The sequence below is a fragment of the Rattus norvegicus genome, chromosome 3 (genome assembly GCF_036323735.1).
Source record: "Rattus norvegicus strain BN/NHsdMcwi chromosome 3, GRCr8, whole genome shotgun sequence".
Lineage (NCBI taxonomy): Eukaryota > Metazoa > Chordata > Mammalia > Rodentia > Muridae > Rattus > Rattus norvegicus.
Genome location: NC_086021.1, coordinates 144,683,976 through 144,699,532, shown reverse-complemented (window position 1 = coordinate 144,699,532; position 15,557 = coordinate 144,683,976). Strand labels below are relative to the sequence as shown.

General features: G+C 40.2%; 1 protein-coding gene across 11 annotated transcripts in view; it reads right to left on the bottom strand.

The window, feature by feature from the left end:
- The window catches only part of Slx4ip (SLX4 interacting protein), a 176,571-nt gene that overhangs the window by 149,936 nt on the left and 11,078 nt on the right, over positions 1 to 15,557 (bottom strand). For all 11 annotated transcript variants that reach the window (XM_063284382.1, XM_008762255.3, XM_017591988.3 and 8 more), the window contains one exon: positions 14,175 to 14,232. In XM_063284382.1, the coding sequence (XP_063140452.1) occupies positions 14,175 to 14,201 (27 nt within the window). In that variant the 5' untranslated portion in view covers positions 14,202 to 14,232. The remainder of the gene's footprint in view (positions 1 to 14,174; positions 14,233 to 15,557) is intronic.

Sequence of the window (15,557 nt, the reverse complement as noted above, 5' to 3'; positions counted from 1 at the left end):
TTAAAGAGGAAGCAGAGAAGGCAGCCAGCAGAGGTGAAAGACTGGGCTGGCTCAGGCACAGTAGCCTGGGCCTACGTCTAGGGCCCTGCTGGCCTTCCTTTGGGGGTTAATCATGATCCTTATTAAAACACAAAAGAAAAAAAAAAGGAGATTTTATCTGGAGAAGAACAATTGTGCTTGAACTGAAGAAGCAGGGGTCTGGAAAGAAAGACTCTTCAAAGCAAACGCCGGACTTCAGGCACCGTCTGGAGGGACTCATTAAATAGTGCTGGTGACTCCAGCAAACACTGGTGTACAACTACATCACGGTGGCTAACAATCTTCCAGCACAGCAGACTGAGAACAGCACCTTCAGAATCTTGGACCATTCTAAGAAACACCTGTAAACTTTGCTTACACAGACACACAATAAAGACCAACAGACCAGCTGCACGATTTTCACATATCAGAACTCAGGTATCTTTGAAAGAAATTTCAAAATAAGCTAATTTATGAAACCCTGGCAGAAAAATATGAATCATAATGATTAATATTATAGTGGCAACTATTACCGGCAATGCCTAGTATTTAGTATGATGGTTACCTAGCACTGTGCTAAACACATTATATGCATCATTTTTTTAATCCTCACAACAGATAACAAAAATACCACAATTAGAGAAGGGGGATGATGCTGCTGGTCCAGGAAAACACTTTGAAAACCCATCCTTCAGCACTTCCAACTCAACTTCTCTGCTAAGAGCCCTGACTCGGTGGTTCTAAATGTGGAGCACCAGGGCAGTAGCATAGAGCCCCAGTCTTTCCCATGGGGCCTGGTCCACATCAATGCCCAGGTACCCGAACCAAATACTGGACAGCCCACATCACTTTTTCTTTCTTCTACACAATAGTTTCCTGAAATAGCACATAACTCAAATGATCATACACCAAAATACATTTTCAAACCTGCACTTAATTTTAAGCTTATTTTTTTTAAATAGTTACACCATCCTAGGGATAATTTATAGCATCAGAACAGGAAAACCTGTTTGTCTTGTTTGAATTCCTTATCTTAAAAAAATATATATCCTGGTCCTTGCAAAACAACATTAAATGCCCAAGCATCTTTATATTAAACAACAGTGTCAGAAACTTCAATCTGGGAGAAAAGAAAACTGTATCGAGTAGCAAGAAGTGGAAAGGAACAGAATAAGAATCTATGCTAAGATGAACAATTTTACAAGAAATGAGTTATGACTACACCTACTTAACCTACTAAGATTTGAAGATTTATTTTTATTTTTAGCTAGGAGAGGGGGAGACAGAGGGAGAGAAGCAGAAAGAAAGTGCTGGCTTACATGAGTATGCATGCCTCTGAAATCCAGAAGTCACTGGATCATCTGGAGCAAGAGTTACAGGTGGTTATGGGCCACCCAATGTAGGTACAAACTGAACTCAGGTCCTCTGCAAGGGCGGTATATGCTCATAACCACCGAGTCACCTCTCTAGTCCTAACCCTAGTATTTTAACAGATGGGTACTAAAGCTGAAAACAACTTTCAAAGTACAGGTTAGTAATAAGGCCCTGACTGGTGTCAGCACAAATTACTTGCACAATGTCATAAAAAAGGAATCTACAAATAAAAATTTTAGTATTATGGAAATGCCAGTGTACACACACATACAGACACACACATACACACACACACACACACACACACACACACGACTCCCTAATTTAATACCTCATTTAACTAAAAACAAGAAAATCTTGACAATCTCAGAGCACAGCTAATATTATGATTGCCTCCCTCATCTTTGAGCACAGACACTGACTCTCCACTAAGAAGGTCTCATCCCTCTCCCGGGTGGAACACAACAAGGCAGACCTAACCACGCCCAGTTATAAAAACGCTCACAAACTCCAGCAGCCTACACTTTGCACGTGTCCTTCAGGATGTCACTGTCACATGGACGCAAACTAAAGCCAGCATCTGAAGGATAAGACATCTTCTGAAAGCAGACAACTACCCCGGAAAGAACGGGGGTGAGGCCTTGAGTCTGGTAACCCAGTGTTAAGAATGGGAGTGAGGTCATGAGTTTGGTAACCCCGTATTAAGTGTATGCATCCAAGTGAGTGACCCAGGCGATACCATGTAAAGCAGGACCCATCCAGCTGTGTCTTTCCCACTCATGTGTAAGTTTACTTAGTTACACAGAGTAAGAGAAGGTTATGGAGGTTACCTGCCCTTGTCTCTAACCAGCAACCAATACTGAGTACTAAAATCTAACTCTCCTGACTGCTAATCATAGCTACCTGCCACTGTAAGCACTTCAGGCTGTCAACTGACATCCACTGAGCAGAGTGACAGGCCACAGCAGCCCACTCAGAAATGTTTCTTTATTCAACTTGGTTATAACAAGGCTATGCAGAGTGTACAAGAGCTTCTGTTTCACTCTACTGCTTTGAAAGTTTGACACAATTTCTCACTACAAACTCCCCGAGGATAGAGGCAGATGATCAGGCTTGCCTGTGTCTCAAATGCCTAACCAAGGCTTTGCAGGCAAAGACAAATAAAGATTTGGTAACTGAAACCTCACATATGAAAAGAATTAGACTAGTCCTCACTCCAAAAAATTATGAGACCAAGAACAAATAAGAACTGAAGGCCAAGTCCCTCTACTGCACAGAGCATCACTGTAAAACAATTACTGAGGGCTCCATGGCATGCATAGAATGTTATTTTTCCAAACACTTTCGGGGCATTATACCTTTCATTATTAATCTGATATCAAAAAATCCAGTGAGATAGATAATACTGTTACTTCTATCCGTAGATAAAGAGGTGAGTGCTCTGAGAATTAACATGATTTTATGTCATTTTATAAGTGAAACCACAAGATAAACTCAGGAATCCTGGGTAAAATCTAATGTTAGTTTCATATTCTAGCATTCTTTCCACAAAAACCAAATGATCTAAATTTCAAGAAGCAACTGGGAGGTGGCTCAGTGGATAATGTATTTGCCATCCATGTAAAGCTAGGTAGAATATTGTCAGTCTATAACCACAGCACTTTCAAAGCAAGATGGGGGGGGTAGGGAGAGAGAGAGAGAGAGAGAGAGAGAGAGAGAGACAGAGACAGAGACAGAGACAGAGAGACAGAGACAGACAGAGACAGAGAAAAAGAGAGAGAGAGAATTGCTGAAATTCATAATCTAGCTAGCCTGGCACATACAGTGGGAAACTAGAAACCTAGTCATAAATATAGTGGAAGATAAGGACCAAACCCCAAGGATGTCCTCACTGATCTCCAAACAGTGCACACACAGAAATAAATTTATAAGACATGTTATAAAATAACCTATAGAAACAGGCACAAATGACAACGTACTATAAAAATGACATCATGAACAAGATACCAATTCTAGTACATAACATATAATATGTTTTTTAAGTAATGAAAACTGCAGTGCTTGACCTGCTGTCTGCTTCACAGAATCTTTATATGTCAACCTTTGTGAAACACAGTAGAGCATTCTTTTCTAATGTCACACAAATATTGCATGTATGTATAAACGTGTGTAAATGCACAGGGTTGTCAAATAGCTGTACAAATAACAAATAGCAGCCAAATATGACAAAGAAGTCTTGAGAATAAAGTATTGTCACAAGCTACTCACATGTGACAGAATGACACATGCACAAGCCTAATTTCCTGTATTACTTAATGGCCATGTTCCGCAAGGTACTCCAGGAGAAATATCTAGAAGGAGAGTAAGTAAGCACTGTGCATCTTTAGAGTTCATGGGTAATGAGGACAAGGCTGCACACTTAAGACAATGTCAGTGCCACAGAATTCTCAGCAATTGTGAACTTCAAGGACACACGGTAATGACCTCACCCCTAACTTCCTTAAACAAATACCCATAAACTGATACCAACTAGAACTACAAGAAGAGGCAAGGAGGAAGATCAGTAACTAGAACAATACTTCTCAGTCCCTTTAACCCCTACTGTTAGGACAGCTCTGGGCCCACAAGACTTTCCAAAGACTAAAGGGATCTTACTCCCAGCACAGCATTTCTAGATTCTTGAGCCTAGAACAGCACCCAGCAGATAGCCCCTGGCACTCTCAGAATAACTTCTCAGAGGCCACTCTGCATAGTTCTGGTAGTCGTGATTGTTTCCACTGTAGTGTTCAGTGTGGTGTGTCCTAGTAAGTATGTTCGGATGTATGCAATAGAAATACACATGTGTGTAATAGACTCTGGATGTGTCTGTGTATACAACCTACGGACAAACAGACTGGCATTTAAGGTATCATGATAATCTGGGACTGAGCCATCCATTTTAAAAGCACTTCGGTTGACCTGCTTCCTTGGATCACAGTGTCTAGAGAAGTTACCTTATGAAATATAGAACAATGATGCCCTCTACAGCCTTCAGAGAGAATCCATACAGTTGGTAAGGATCCTGAGTTTACCTTTCTACTAAACACTTTTAAAACACTAGAAAATAAAATGAAATATATACTTTGTATGTGCATCAGGAAAAAAATCCTAAGAAAAAATGTTATAGTTTAATACTGAAGATTTAATTAAAACATAATGTTGAATGACATAGAAGTAAACTAACTCTACCTATTGTCATTCTGCTATCTGTTTAAGTAGAATTAATCCGGTAACTGCTGATGTGCTATGGAAATAGCTCAGAAGGTAAAATGCAAGTATAAGAACCTCACTTTAATCCAGAGCCCCCCACTGCAAAACAAAATACAGCTGAGAACATCTGTAATGTCCACACTGTGGAGGCAGAGACAAATGGATCCCTAGGAATTACTGACCTATTTGATGAGTTATGGGCCATTAAGAGACCCTGTCTCAAATGGAATAGGTAGATCCTAAGGAATGGCACCCCGGGTTGGCCTCTGGCTACACATATGTGAACATGTGTACAATCAAACACACACATATACAACATGCATAAACAATTACAAATAACAGAAGCTGTTTGTAAACAATGTTTAAAACTATTTTAAAAGTCACTGGGAACTCCTATGGCAGAAACAGGGAAATATAAAACTTTAAAGGAAAGGATATACCACAAATTGAAGACTACACATTACCTGACCAGAAAAAAAAAGTCATGAGGAAAGAAACACAGAAAGAGTAGTACTGGTCATCTCACCTCGGAATATCCTGGACTACTCAGGTCCTGTGACATAAAAGAAACAGAAGAGAGGTCCGTCTAGGGGATGTTCTAGGACAATGCGTGCAATGTGTGACAATAAGCTGCACATACGAGGCACCGAGCACAAAATGAGTATAATTAGCAGAGGAAAAACCTGGCTTCCATATGAAAGAAAACAAGACTCATCCATCAGGCAAACCTGGAGCAGACTGGCAAGAAGCATGAATTATGGAAGAAAACCTGAAAAGTAGTAAGAAGAAAGAAGAAACAATCGCAGGCCAGGCAACCACAAGAAAAGCAAATACATCAGTGCCACAGGAACAGGTGGCATTTTCCTAAGCTGCAAAATGAAAAATAAGATCACATGAAAGAGGAAATGGACAGTAATTACCAGAGTGTCATCTGAGAGTTGACATCAGACCTGATTAAACAAAATGAATTACTCAAGCACTTAAGCGAGAAAACAATGTGAAGAGCATGGTGTTGAGAAAGCAGCTCACATGCGCATGTCTAGACGCACGAGTGGCAGAAGGCAAGCAGAGAAAGGCAGGCAGAGAAAAGACAGGTAAGGACAGTGAGGCCTTCGCAGGTACTGCAGAGAAGAGGTACAATCTGAGGCGGCAAGGACAAGGGAGGACAGCACAAACAGTGCAAGGGACCTGAGACTCAACAGTCAGATCAGATGAAAACTAGCAGCTGAGCCCTGAATCTTAGGTTATAGTGATGAGCTTAAGCAGAAAATACTTAGACATGAGTGAGAGGCTGAGGCTTAAAAGAAGACGAGAAGCCAAGTCTGAGTTTAAACACTTTTCAGTTATAAAAAAAGGAAAAAAAATACTTCTTTTATTCCAAGGGAAAAGACTGTGACAGGGAGGCCTAAGAACTGACAGGAAACACTTGGTAAGAGAAGTTTCAATTCAAAACAAATACATCCTCATGTTGCAAAGCCATAAATACTCACAGCAAACACCCTATGGTGTGAGAAGGTACCCCAAGCCTCCACAGCCATGGCAGAATGAACTAGGTAATGTCTGGAAGCTACTAGCAGTTTTGTTCCAGTGCCATCAAGTAAGCAGCATACACCTAGTGCACACATTTCCCAATCTGGCAATGCAGCAATACAGACTTGGTGGAAATCAGCAGCCTGCATGCGCAGAGCTCACTGCCAGCCACGGCACCACAGCCCACATGCCTTCAAAAGAATAGAGTTCTCAATTGAAGCAGTTGAAGAAGTCGGGAAGGTGGTGAATTTAAGAATCAGGAGAAGAAATACACGTATCCTTCTTAGGTTTTCAACGTCTGGCAAAGGCAAATGTCTTTGCAAAGATGTTCTCAGGGATACAGGTCACTCTCCTTATTCAAATGTATTTCCTATAAAGACCAGGATTATTTAAAGTGCTTTTAATTATTGTTCTGAAGCATTTCAGTTGAATCTTTTGAACATTTAGAAGGTCAGTAGAGCTCACCCTATATAGGAATACCTGCTACAATCTTGTTTCCAATGCCACATACCAGATCAATACATCAACTTTCAAATAAGCAATGTGACACAGTCAGTGGCACATTCCCCTTTAGGTATACCAAAAACCTAGGACACAGGGTGTAAGTGATTCACAGAGGGAAGCTAGCAAGACAAAAGCCTGACAGCCCATCTCTATTCCGCTGTCTCTTGCTCTAGAAATGTAATGCATTGCTCTTCCCACTCACTTTTACTATAACAAGAAAAATCACATCAATTTTTGAGCATATTTAACTTTTTGTGGTGTTGCACAGAATGTAAAGACTGATGCTAACTGAATTTGGATCTCAGTATAAAACTAAAATCGCTATCAAGGAGAAGAAAGAAAAAGCATAAATAATGAACATATAAAGAAAATGTAAAATCTAGTAAACTCTTATTTCCTTTTTAAGCATTAATAAACATTTATACTTCTTACTTCAACTATGGAAAACAATCAGAATTTCTATACCCGCTCTTCTCCACAGACCCCACAGAAAAAGTGGACAGAGTGGACCAGCAAAAGGAGATGCTGTCAGCCTTCTGCAGTGGTGGGAAGGGGTGAAGGGTCACTGCACAGTCCCTGCAGCAGACAAAGCCAGATCCACATTCCAGGGAAATCTGGCTGGTCCAAGTTTTCCTTAAATACAGATTGGTCTGCCTGTCACCAAGCCAGGCTCTGTAATCTTCCCAGGCTGCCATTGCTAGGGAAGCCAGGAATCCCTTCTAATTAATCAACTCTCACAACCAAAATTTTCCCACCCACAAAACAGTGAGCTGTGCGGAGGGGAAGTGGGAAAACAGTCTTCATGGCCAAAAGAATCATAGACTTTTCTGTAATACTGAACTAATCCAAGAAAACAGATGCAGGAAGCAGAGGAAATGATGTAGAGACAGACAATGAGCTTGGGGGCTTTCGCTGTACTGCTTCTCTGGAGCCCAAGTTAAACATGTTAGATCTTAAAATGTAATTAGTGAGGTGAAGCCTGGCAACATTCTACTCTTCTTAAAGCCAAGAATGGGGTCTTGAGCTACTTTTCCTGAGGCAGATATCATATATATGATTGGACATTTTAAGCAATAGTTTATTGTTCTGGTTTCTTTTCTCTAACATTTTGTGTTTTAATGGACAAACATCTTAGCACCTGAGTGTGCCTATGTGTTTCTATTTGCTTTGGGCCTGCCTGATGCTTGCAGTCAGGTTAACACGAGGTTAGTTTCATTGATGCTCTCTGTGACATGTGTTAAGCAGGTGAGGAGGGCATTTACAGCCATTTAGACCTGTTCTTCCAGAGCCAGAGTAACTCCAGGGTACAATTCCTCTGCATGCATGAGGCTTTGGATTCTAAGCCTGAAGTGTGTGTGTGTGTGTGTGTGTGTGTGTGTGTGTGTGTGTGTGTGTTATCCAATACAACTGTTACTATCTACCTGTACCTACTGAACATTTGATACTTGTCTACTAGAAACTGAGATGTGATACAAGAAATATTTACACATAGATTATAAAATTGAAGCAATGTGAGTATACACATGTATGTATATTTGGAGGCTGTGAGCCCTGCCTTTATTATAACTACTTAAATCAGCCCACTAAAGCATAAGCAGCCAGAGAGACAACTGATTACAAACAGAAGCGCCTGTGTACAAATAAAACTATTTTCTAAAACAAATGGCTGTCATGTACACTTTAGTTTGCTAACTTCTGTCTAAACCTGACCTTTGTTTGACTCTAAAAGTTTATACAATTAGGGATATTTAAAATACTGGGATAGGACAACGCCTTCAGCTATGCTCACTACAGAAGCTTGGAAAGACATGTCCCCGCTGCTACCATTTCTTCTAACTACAAAGAGTTACGCCAGTGTACGGCAGCCCTCCCTGCTACAAAGCACAGGGATTTAGACATCCAGAGATCATGAAAGCTACTGTTTCAAGAACTCTGTCTTAGAGTTCTACTTCCTGAAAATGTAGCCTGGAAGGCAGTTATAGATGAGAGTTCAAGGCTAAGGACCCAAGAAGTAGAGAAAGACACACAAAGAGAGAGAGACAGAGAGACAGACAGAGAGACAAAGAGAGAGAGACAGAGACAGAGAGACAGAGACAGACAGACACAGAGAGAGACAGAGAAACAGAAAGGGAGAGAGACACAGAGAAACTCAGATGTGGGAAGGTCTGGAGAACAGTTTTCACTTTAAAAAGGAAAAATTGTATGTTAAAAAGTTAAATCTATTTCTAGAAAATTTGTATGAAAAAACCACCCAAGAATGCGCATACACAACACACACACACACACACACACACGCTCACACATACACACACACACACGCTCACACACACACACACACACACACACACACACACACACACACACACACAATGGGCACATTATTTGGTGCCCATTAGTTGGTCTGCTACTTTTAAAGACATGATCTATCCAAGCTCCAACTATTTTTCTATCCAGGTTATAAAAAGTGGATATATCCTTCTGAAAACTCTGTATAATTTTATTTCATTAGCTATTTATTCTCTGAGTTTCTGGATACTATGCAGACACTGATTAAAAGGCCATCTGAGGAGTCTAGACGCTAGGTATGATAGTGTTCACCTTTAATCTTTGTGCTAAAAGATAGGGGCAGATGAGTTTGAGGTCAACCTGGTCTACAAAACAGGTTCTAGGACAGCCAGGACTATACAGAGAAACCCTGAACTCAGAAAACCAAACAAGACACAAAGACCCTAAGCCAAGTGCCACTTACCAAAGGAAAGAGAGTGAAAACTTAGCTATGTCATCGCCTACTAAGCACCATGTTTCTATATTTGAACTATACTTTTGCCGCTTTATATGTGTAATCTATGGAAAATAAGGGCATAACGCTCACAACCACCTTCCCACGCTCTTTCCCCAGCATCTGAAATCTGGAGTTCACAGTATCAAGAAACTTAAGCTTGCTCAATGTCGAGCCAGATTACATTCACTTTCCTACTTTACACAATTCTCTCTGTACTTGAGAGTTACATCATTTCTCTTTTCTTAGTTTCCTAAACTCCTATGACTAAACTAATCCCAAGCTCTCTGACAGACAGGGAAGGAGAGAGGGAGAATCTTCTGTAGTTTTTTGCTATTTTGCAAGGAACCCTCCCTGCACCAATCAAAATGACTACACTGTGATGCACAGAGATCAGCATGAAATTTGCTTGGCCCCTCAATGTCTTAATTGTCTACGTACAGGACCCCATGTCTAATTCGTTTCCCCACGTTGTAGAGCTACATCCTGCAGTAGGGCACACAGAGGGAAATTTCCCTGATCTGAGTTAGCAGTTTTGGAAATGTCTCTATCCCATTATATGTGCTTAAAAGCTGAACGATGAACAGACGTGGAGGTTGAAAACAGTTTCCTCAGCGTTCACACACATGAGCACTGGGGGCCTTAGTGTCCTTGTGTCCTCCTTGCTGCTGCTGTTGAGCAGGCTGTCCAGATTCTCCATCCCCTCCCCTTTGTGTTGTTTTCTTTCTCCCTCCACCCCCTCTCCTCCCTTCCTCCTCTTCCTCCTGCCCTCACACAAAGTCTCTGTGCTGTCTTATAAACACAGTACTTGTTCATTGATTTTGTTGGTTTGTCACTCAACCCTTCAAAACAGGAACATTGTGTCCTTGGTAGTAAATTTTATTACACCGGTTCTTGTCGTGGTGTTCTTCTCTAATACTTGTCTTTTCCTAGAGCTTCAACCTCTCACATCAACACCAAATTCAAATTTTCTTGGGATTATTTCTACATTTTTTTTCCTTTTTTTCGGAGCTGGGGACCGAACTCAGGGCCTTGCGCTTGCTAGGCAAGCGCTCTACCACTGAGCTAAATCCCCAACCCCTATTTTCTACATTTTTAAAACAATTTTTTGTTTTGGTTTTTGAGCAATATTCCTTGATAGGCCTTCATTCCATCAAAGAATCTGTGTTCTGCCATGTTTTATGAGTATTCTCCTATTCTCAAGAGTGGTTCCTGTTCATAACACTCTGACCGTTTTCATCATTATAAGAGCTTTCCTTCTGCAATGAAAACAGTACCAACCTCCGCAGTTTTCAGCCCTCCCTAAAGTCTCTCGAGCATGCTGAGTTCACTCATTCACTTTAGTCTCTGCTTCTTTCATTCTGTTTCCCTTAAATTTGTGCAGATGCTATTTTTCATTCATAATTAGAACAATGAAGTGGTATTGGAAGCACTGAACATATGGCTGGGCTTGGCTGACTGACAGGCTTGCAGACTCCCACAGGAGCCTATGTGTGATTAACAGATCCCAAACGTAGGTTACACGAATGTCAGAAAAACAGACTATAATACAAGAACTCTAGAGATAAAAAGATATATCAAAATTGAATTCAATAGATGATATCTAAACTATAATATTTTATATATCTAAGAACATAATTTCAAACTAAACAAAGAAAATTCAATAAAATTACACAGAAAAATATATAAATACTAAATCACAGTAGGATACTTTAATGTATCTTTCAACTGATTGAACAAATGTACAAAAATATTAGCAAATACACAATAACCTGATATAATACAACTGTCAAATCTGACTTGTTCTACAGACACATAAATATTTTATTATATATTACTATACCTGATTTTACATATGATGTATATATAATTATAGATATCACACTTTTCAAATGCTTAGAGAGTAGTGTTTCATCAAAACAGAATTTCCCTAAACAGCAATTTAAATAGGACCAATAGAAATCCCCAAACAAAAACAATAGAGATTACAAAAATCATATTTTTTGTCTATGATTTTAACCATAATGAAATCATAATAAAATTTAGGAATTATTTGACCAAATGCCCACCTTAATTGCATTCACTGTGAAGGATACAATTAAGTAGGAAATGCTTTGACAGAATCATATGGCTTTAAGTACACACAAAGGAAAAGGTTTGATGGCAAAGGCTTGGGTTTCTGCCTTAAAAACTTAGGAAAGGAAGAGAAGATATACCCAAGTAAAGAAAAGAAAGAAAATAGATAAGAAACTGGTGGCTATCTGAAAAGAATAGTAAAAGTAACAAACCCCCATAGCATTATCAATAACCACAACTTGATGAAGGTCAAGCCTGGGGGTCAGGATATCTAGAGCCAGGATGTACTGGGTAAGTTGGGAGAGCTGGACTCAGAAGGCCCCAGAGGCACTGACAAGAAGTGGGGACTTAGAACTGGAGCCACTTGCACTGAGCCTACAACTGGGAAAATTCCAATGTGTAGATAATGCCTTTAAGCCCAGTTTGTCTATAACCAAAGGCGTAAGTTTTCCAGAGCAGGAGCTATTCAACAGAGCTTTCTACCTCATTCCTTTGAGAAACAGTGACTGCCATTTGTGAAAATGTAACTAAAACTGCTCTTCTCTGTACCCAAAAGTGAGCAGGGAAAACAATGGTTCCATTCATCTAGACCCTTGGGAGCAGGGAGAGGAGGAAAAACAGCAAGGAAGTAAAGCATCTGCACAATACAAAACCAACAGTCCCAGCCAACATCAAAAGGAGAAACCACCTATACAAAATCAGGAAAGAATCATGAAAGTATTTTTTTAAGTTATTATTTTAAGCCAGTAATCAGTCTCCCCACCCCCTCCCTTCTCTCCTCTCTTTCCAGGGTCTCACTATGTAGACCAGGCTGGCTTTAAACTAACAGATGTCTACTTGCCTCTGCCTCTTGAGTGCTGGAATTAATGCCACATATCACCAGACAATTTTATTTACTTTTTGTCTTTTGAGACAGAATCTTGCTACTCACTATGATTATGTTCAAACTAGCATTTTAAAGACAGCTTAATATCTTTCCAAATTCTAGAAGTCTAGAGGAAAATCAAGATACATTTTTATAAATAGTGAATGTTCTCCACTTAGACGCCCTTATGAAATACTCAAAAATATAGTCATCCCAGAACTATTTGTAAACAACAAAATTTATAAATACATTAGTAAACTAAATAAGCACTGATTTAGCTAAGATAAAATAATAATATTATATTGTTTCATAATCTGGTTAGTTATTTTTTAAAGATTTATTTCATATATATACACACATATACACACATATATATATAGTTCTGCCTGCATGTATGTCTACAGGCCATAAGAGGACACCAGATTACATTACAGATGGTTATGAGCTACCGTGTGGTTGCTGGGAACTGAACTCAAGACTTCTGGAAGAGCAACCAATGCTCTTAATCTCTGAGTCACCTCTCCAGCCACATCTGATTAATGAGATACTGGAATTTACCCTGTTGTTGTAGTTATTTTAAATTCTTACATGTATTTGTATGTGTGCAAGCACAAAGGGAACCTGCAAGAACTTGCAGAAGAAGGGGGAGGGTTCTCTCCCTCCATGTGGGTCTCAGGAGTACAACTGAGGATCCATCAATCAGGCTTTGTGCCAGGTGCCTTCACCTGCTAAGTCATCGTATTGGTCTGCCCTGGTTTTTTTAATTGCTGTGTACAATAACACCACTACACAGAAGTGACTAAGAGAACAGCCAATATATATGGAACTATCTCCAAGAACTCACAGAAAGTATTTATCAAGGCTTCCACTGACTTTCCTCACATAGAATCCTTTATCACTCGATACCTAAGAAGGTCTCAGCTCTACCATTAATGGATAGGGAAGGAGTGATTATGAGAGAAAAATGAAAGACATCAGTTGTTCTAACTTCCTTTCTGTTGCTGTGATAGTGCACTGGACAAAGGCAACTTGGGAGGCAGGGGGTCAGGGGTTAGTTTACAACTCAAAAATCACAGGGAAGTCAAGGCCTGAATTCGAGGGAGGACCTTGAAGCAGAAACAATGGAGGAACACTCTCTGTTGACCTGCCCATTAGCTGTCTCAAAGGCTCACTCACATGTTCATGCCTATATCACTTTCTTAATCCAGGACCACCACCTAGACAAGACCACCCATCTAGGAATAGAGAGCTGCCCATAGTGGGCTGGGCCCTCCCTGCATCAATATATGAACAACACCCCTCTCTTAGATATATGGCTACAGGCCAATCTAATCCAGGCAACTCCTCCAAGGCCTCCCTCAGATGCCTCTACTCTGCGTTAAGCTGATAATGAAGGCTGAGGAGGCAGCGGTCAATCAGAAACCCTCTCTCAGATGTGTCCAGATCCAACAGCTTTGCCTACTCCTTTCACTTTGGCCTGTTCTGTTATCCTCAAAAGTCATGGACATTCAGTGTGAGTGATTGCTATTAGTACTGAAAACTGAGTTATAACCAAGGTGGTTTATAAACAATGTTATAAAACATAAAAGGTTTTAAACAAAGACTCCCTTATAAGTGTAAGAATTATTAGTTTTCTCATCCATCTCTTCTTAAAATTTTAATGCTATCTACTTAAAATTTCCCTAAATATAATTTAAAGAGTAGAGATCAACTAAAGAACATCAAAATTTATTCAAGAGGTGAGTGAGCTTTTAAAGGCAGCTACTGAGCACTACTCACTTTGATGACAAATTTCTTAGATGCCATGATTTACTGATTTCCACATGAGGTACGGAACCTGCAGAAAAGAAAAAAGAATGCTATGTTAGATATATCGAATCATCACTTTGGGGGGATGTTTTATGGAAGATTTGACTTAAAATAACAGTAAGAAGTGTGAGATAAAATTTTAATTCTGATTGTCCATAACCAAAATGTTATACAGTGATCTAATATGTTAATCTAAAAACTTACCAGAAGCAAATGCACAAGTCAGAAAGCTTCCCTACAGTATTCTACCAAGTTTTACAAACAAGTTGCATTTACCAGAAATGTAAAGGTAACTTAACATCTAAAAATTAATCAGTAGCATATATCAAATAATCATAGAATTTGACTCACAGAATGCACAGAAAGAAAGCACCAACTCAGAACTTGTCCTCTGGCCCATGACAGGAAAGGGAACCCACACCTGACACTGCCTGGAGATCAGGTACAGGAGGCAGAACAGCCCAGAAACCCAGTATATAATCTAACACAACAGGTTAAAGAAAAATCAAGGACATGATTCCTAATAATATTCTGCTATACTCATAGATTAATACATGAACCACTTGTCATCAGAGAAGTAACTGATGGGAGCAGATGCAAAGACTCACAGCCAAACACTAGGCAAAGCCAGGGGAACCCCGCAGAAAAGGAGGAAGGATTGTAGGATCCAGAGAGGTCAAGGACACCAGTAGAATCACCAGCAGGGCTCATGGTGGCTCACAGAGACTGAAGAGGCAAACACACAGGGTCTCTAGATGTGAGTTAGGTCCTCTGCATGTACCTTAGGGTTGGGCAGCTTGGTGTTCTTGTGGGACTCCTAACAATGGGAGTGGGGTAAATCTCTGACTCTTATGCCTATACATGGGACCCTTTTCCTGTTACTGGATTGTCTCATTTAGCCTTGATTTGAGAATTTGTACCTAGTCTTATTGTGACTTGTTATGCTGTATTCAGATGATATTCTGGGAGGCCTGCTATTTTGGTTTTGATTGTTTGTTTCTGGTTTTGTCTTTTGTTTTTTCGTTTCTTTGTTTGAAAGGGAAATTGAAGAGGTGGGGAGAGGTAAGGTGGGGAAGAGTTAGGACTGGGAGGAATGAAACTGAAGTTGGGATATAACGTAGACGTGAAGAATAAAAAACAAGAGAAGACGAAATGTTGATCCTTTGACTTTCAAACACATGCTGTGGTATGCACATGACACTATATATTTCTCCACTACCTCCTCCTCCACCACCACCACCACCACCACCTCCTCCTCCTCCTCCTCCTCTCCCCTTCTCCTCCTCCTCCTCCTCTCCCCCTTCTCCTCCCCTTCTCCTCCTCCTCCTCCTCTCCCCCTTCTCCTCCCCTTCT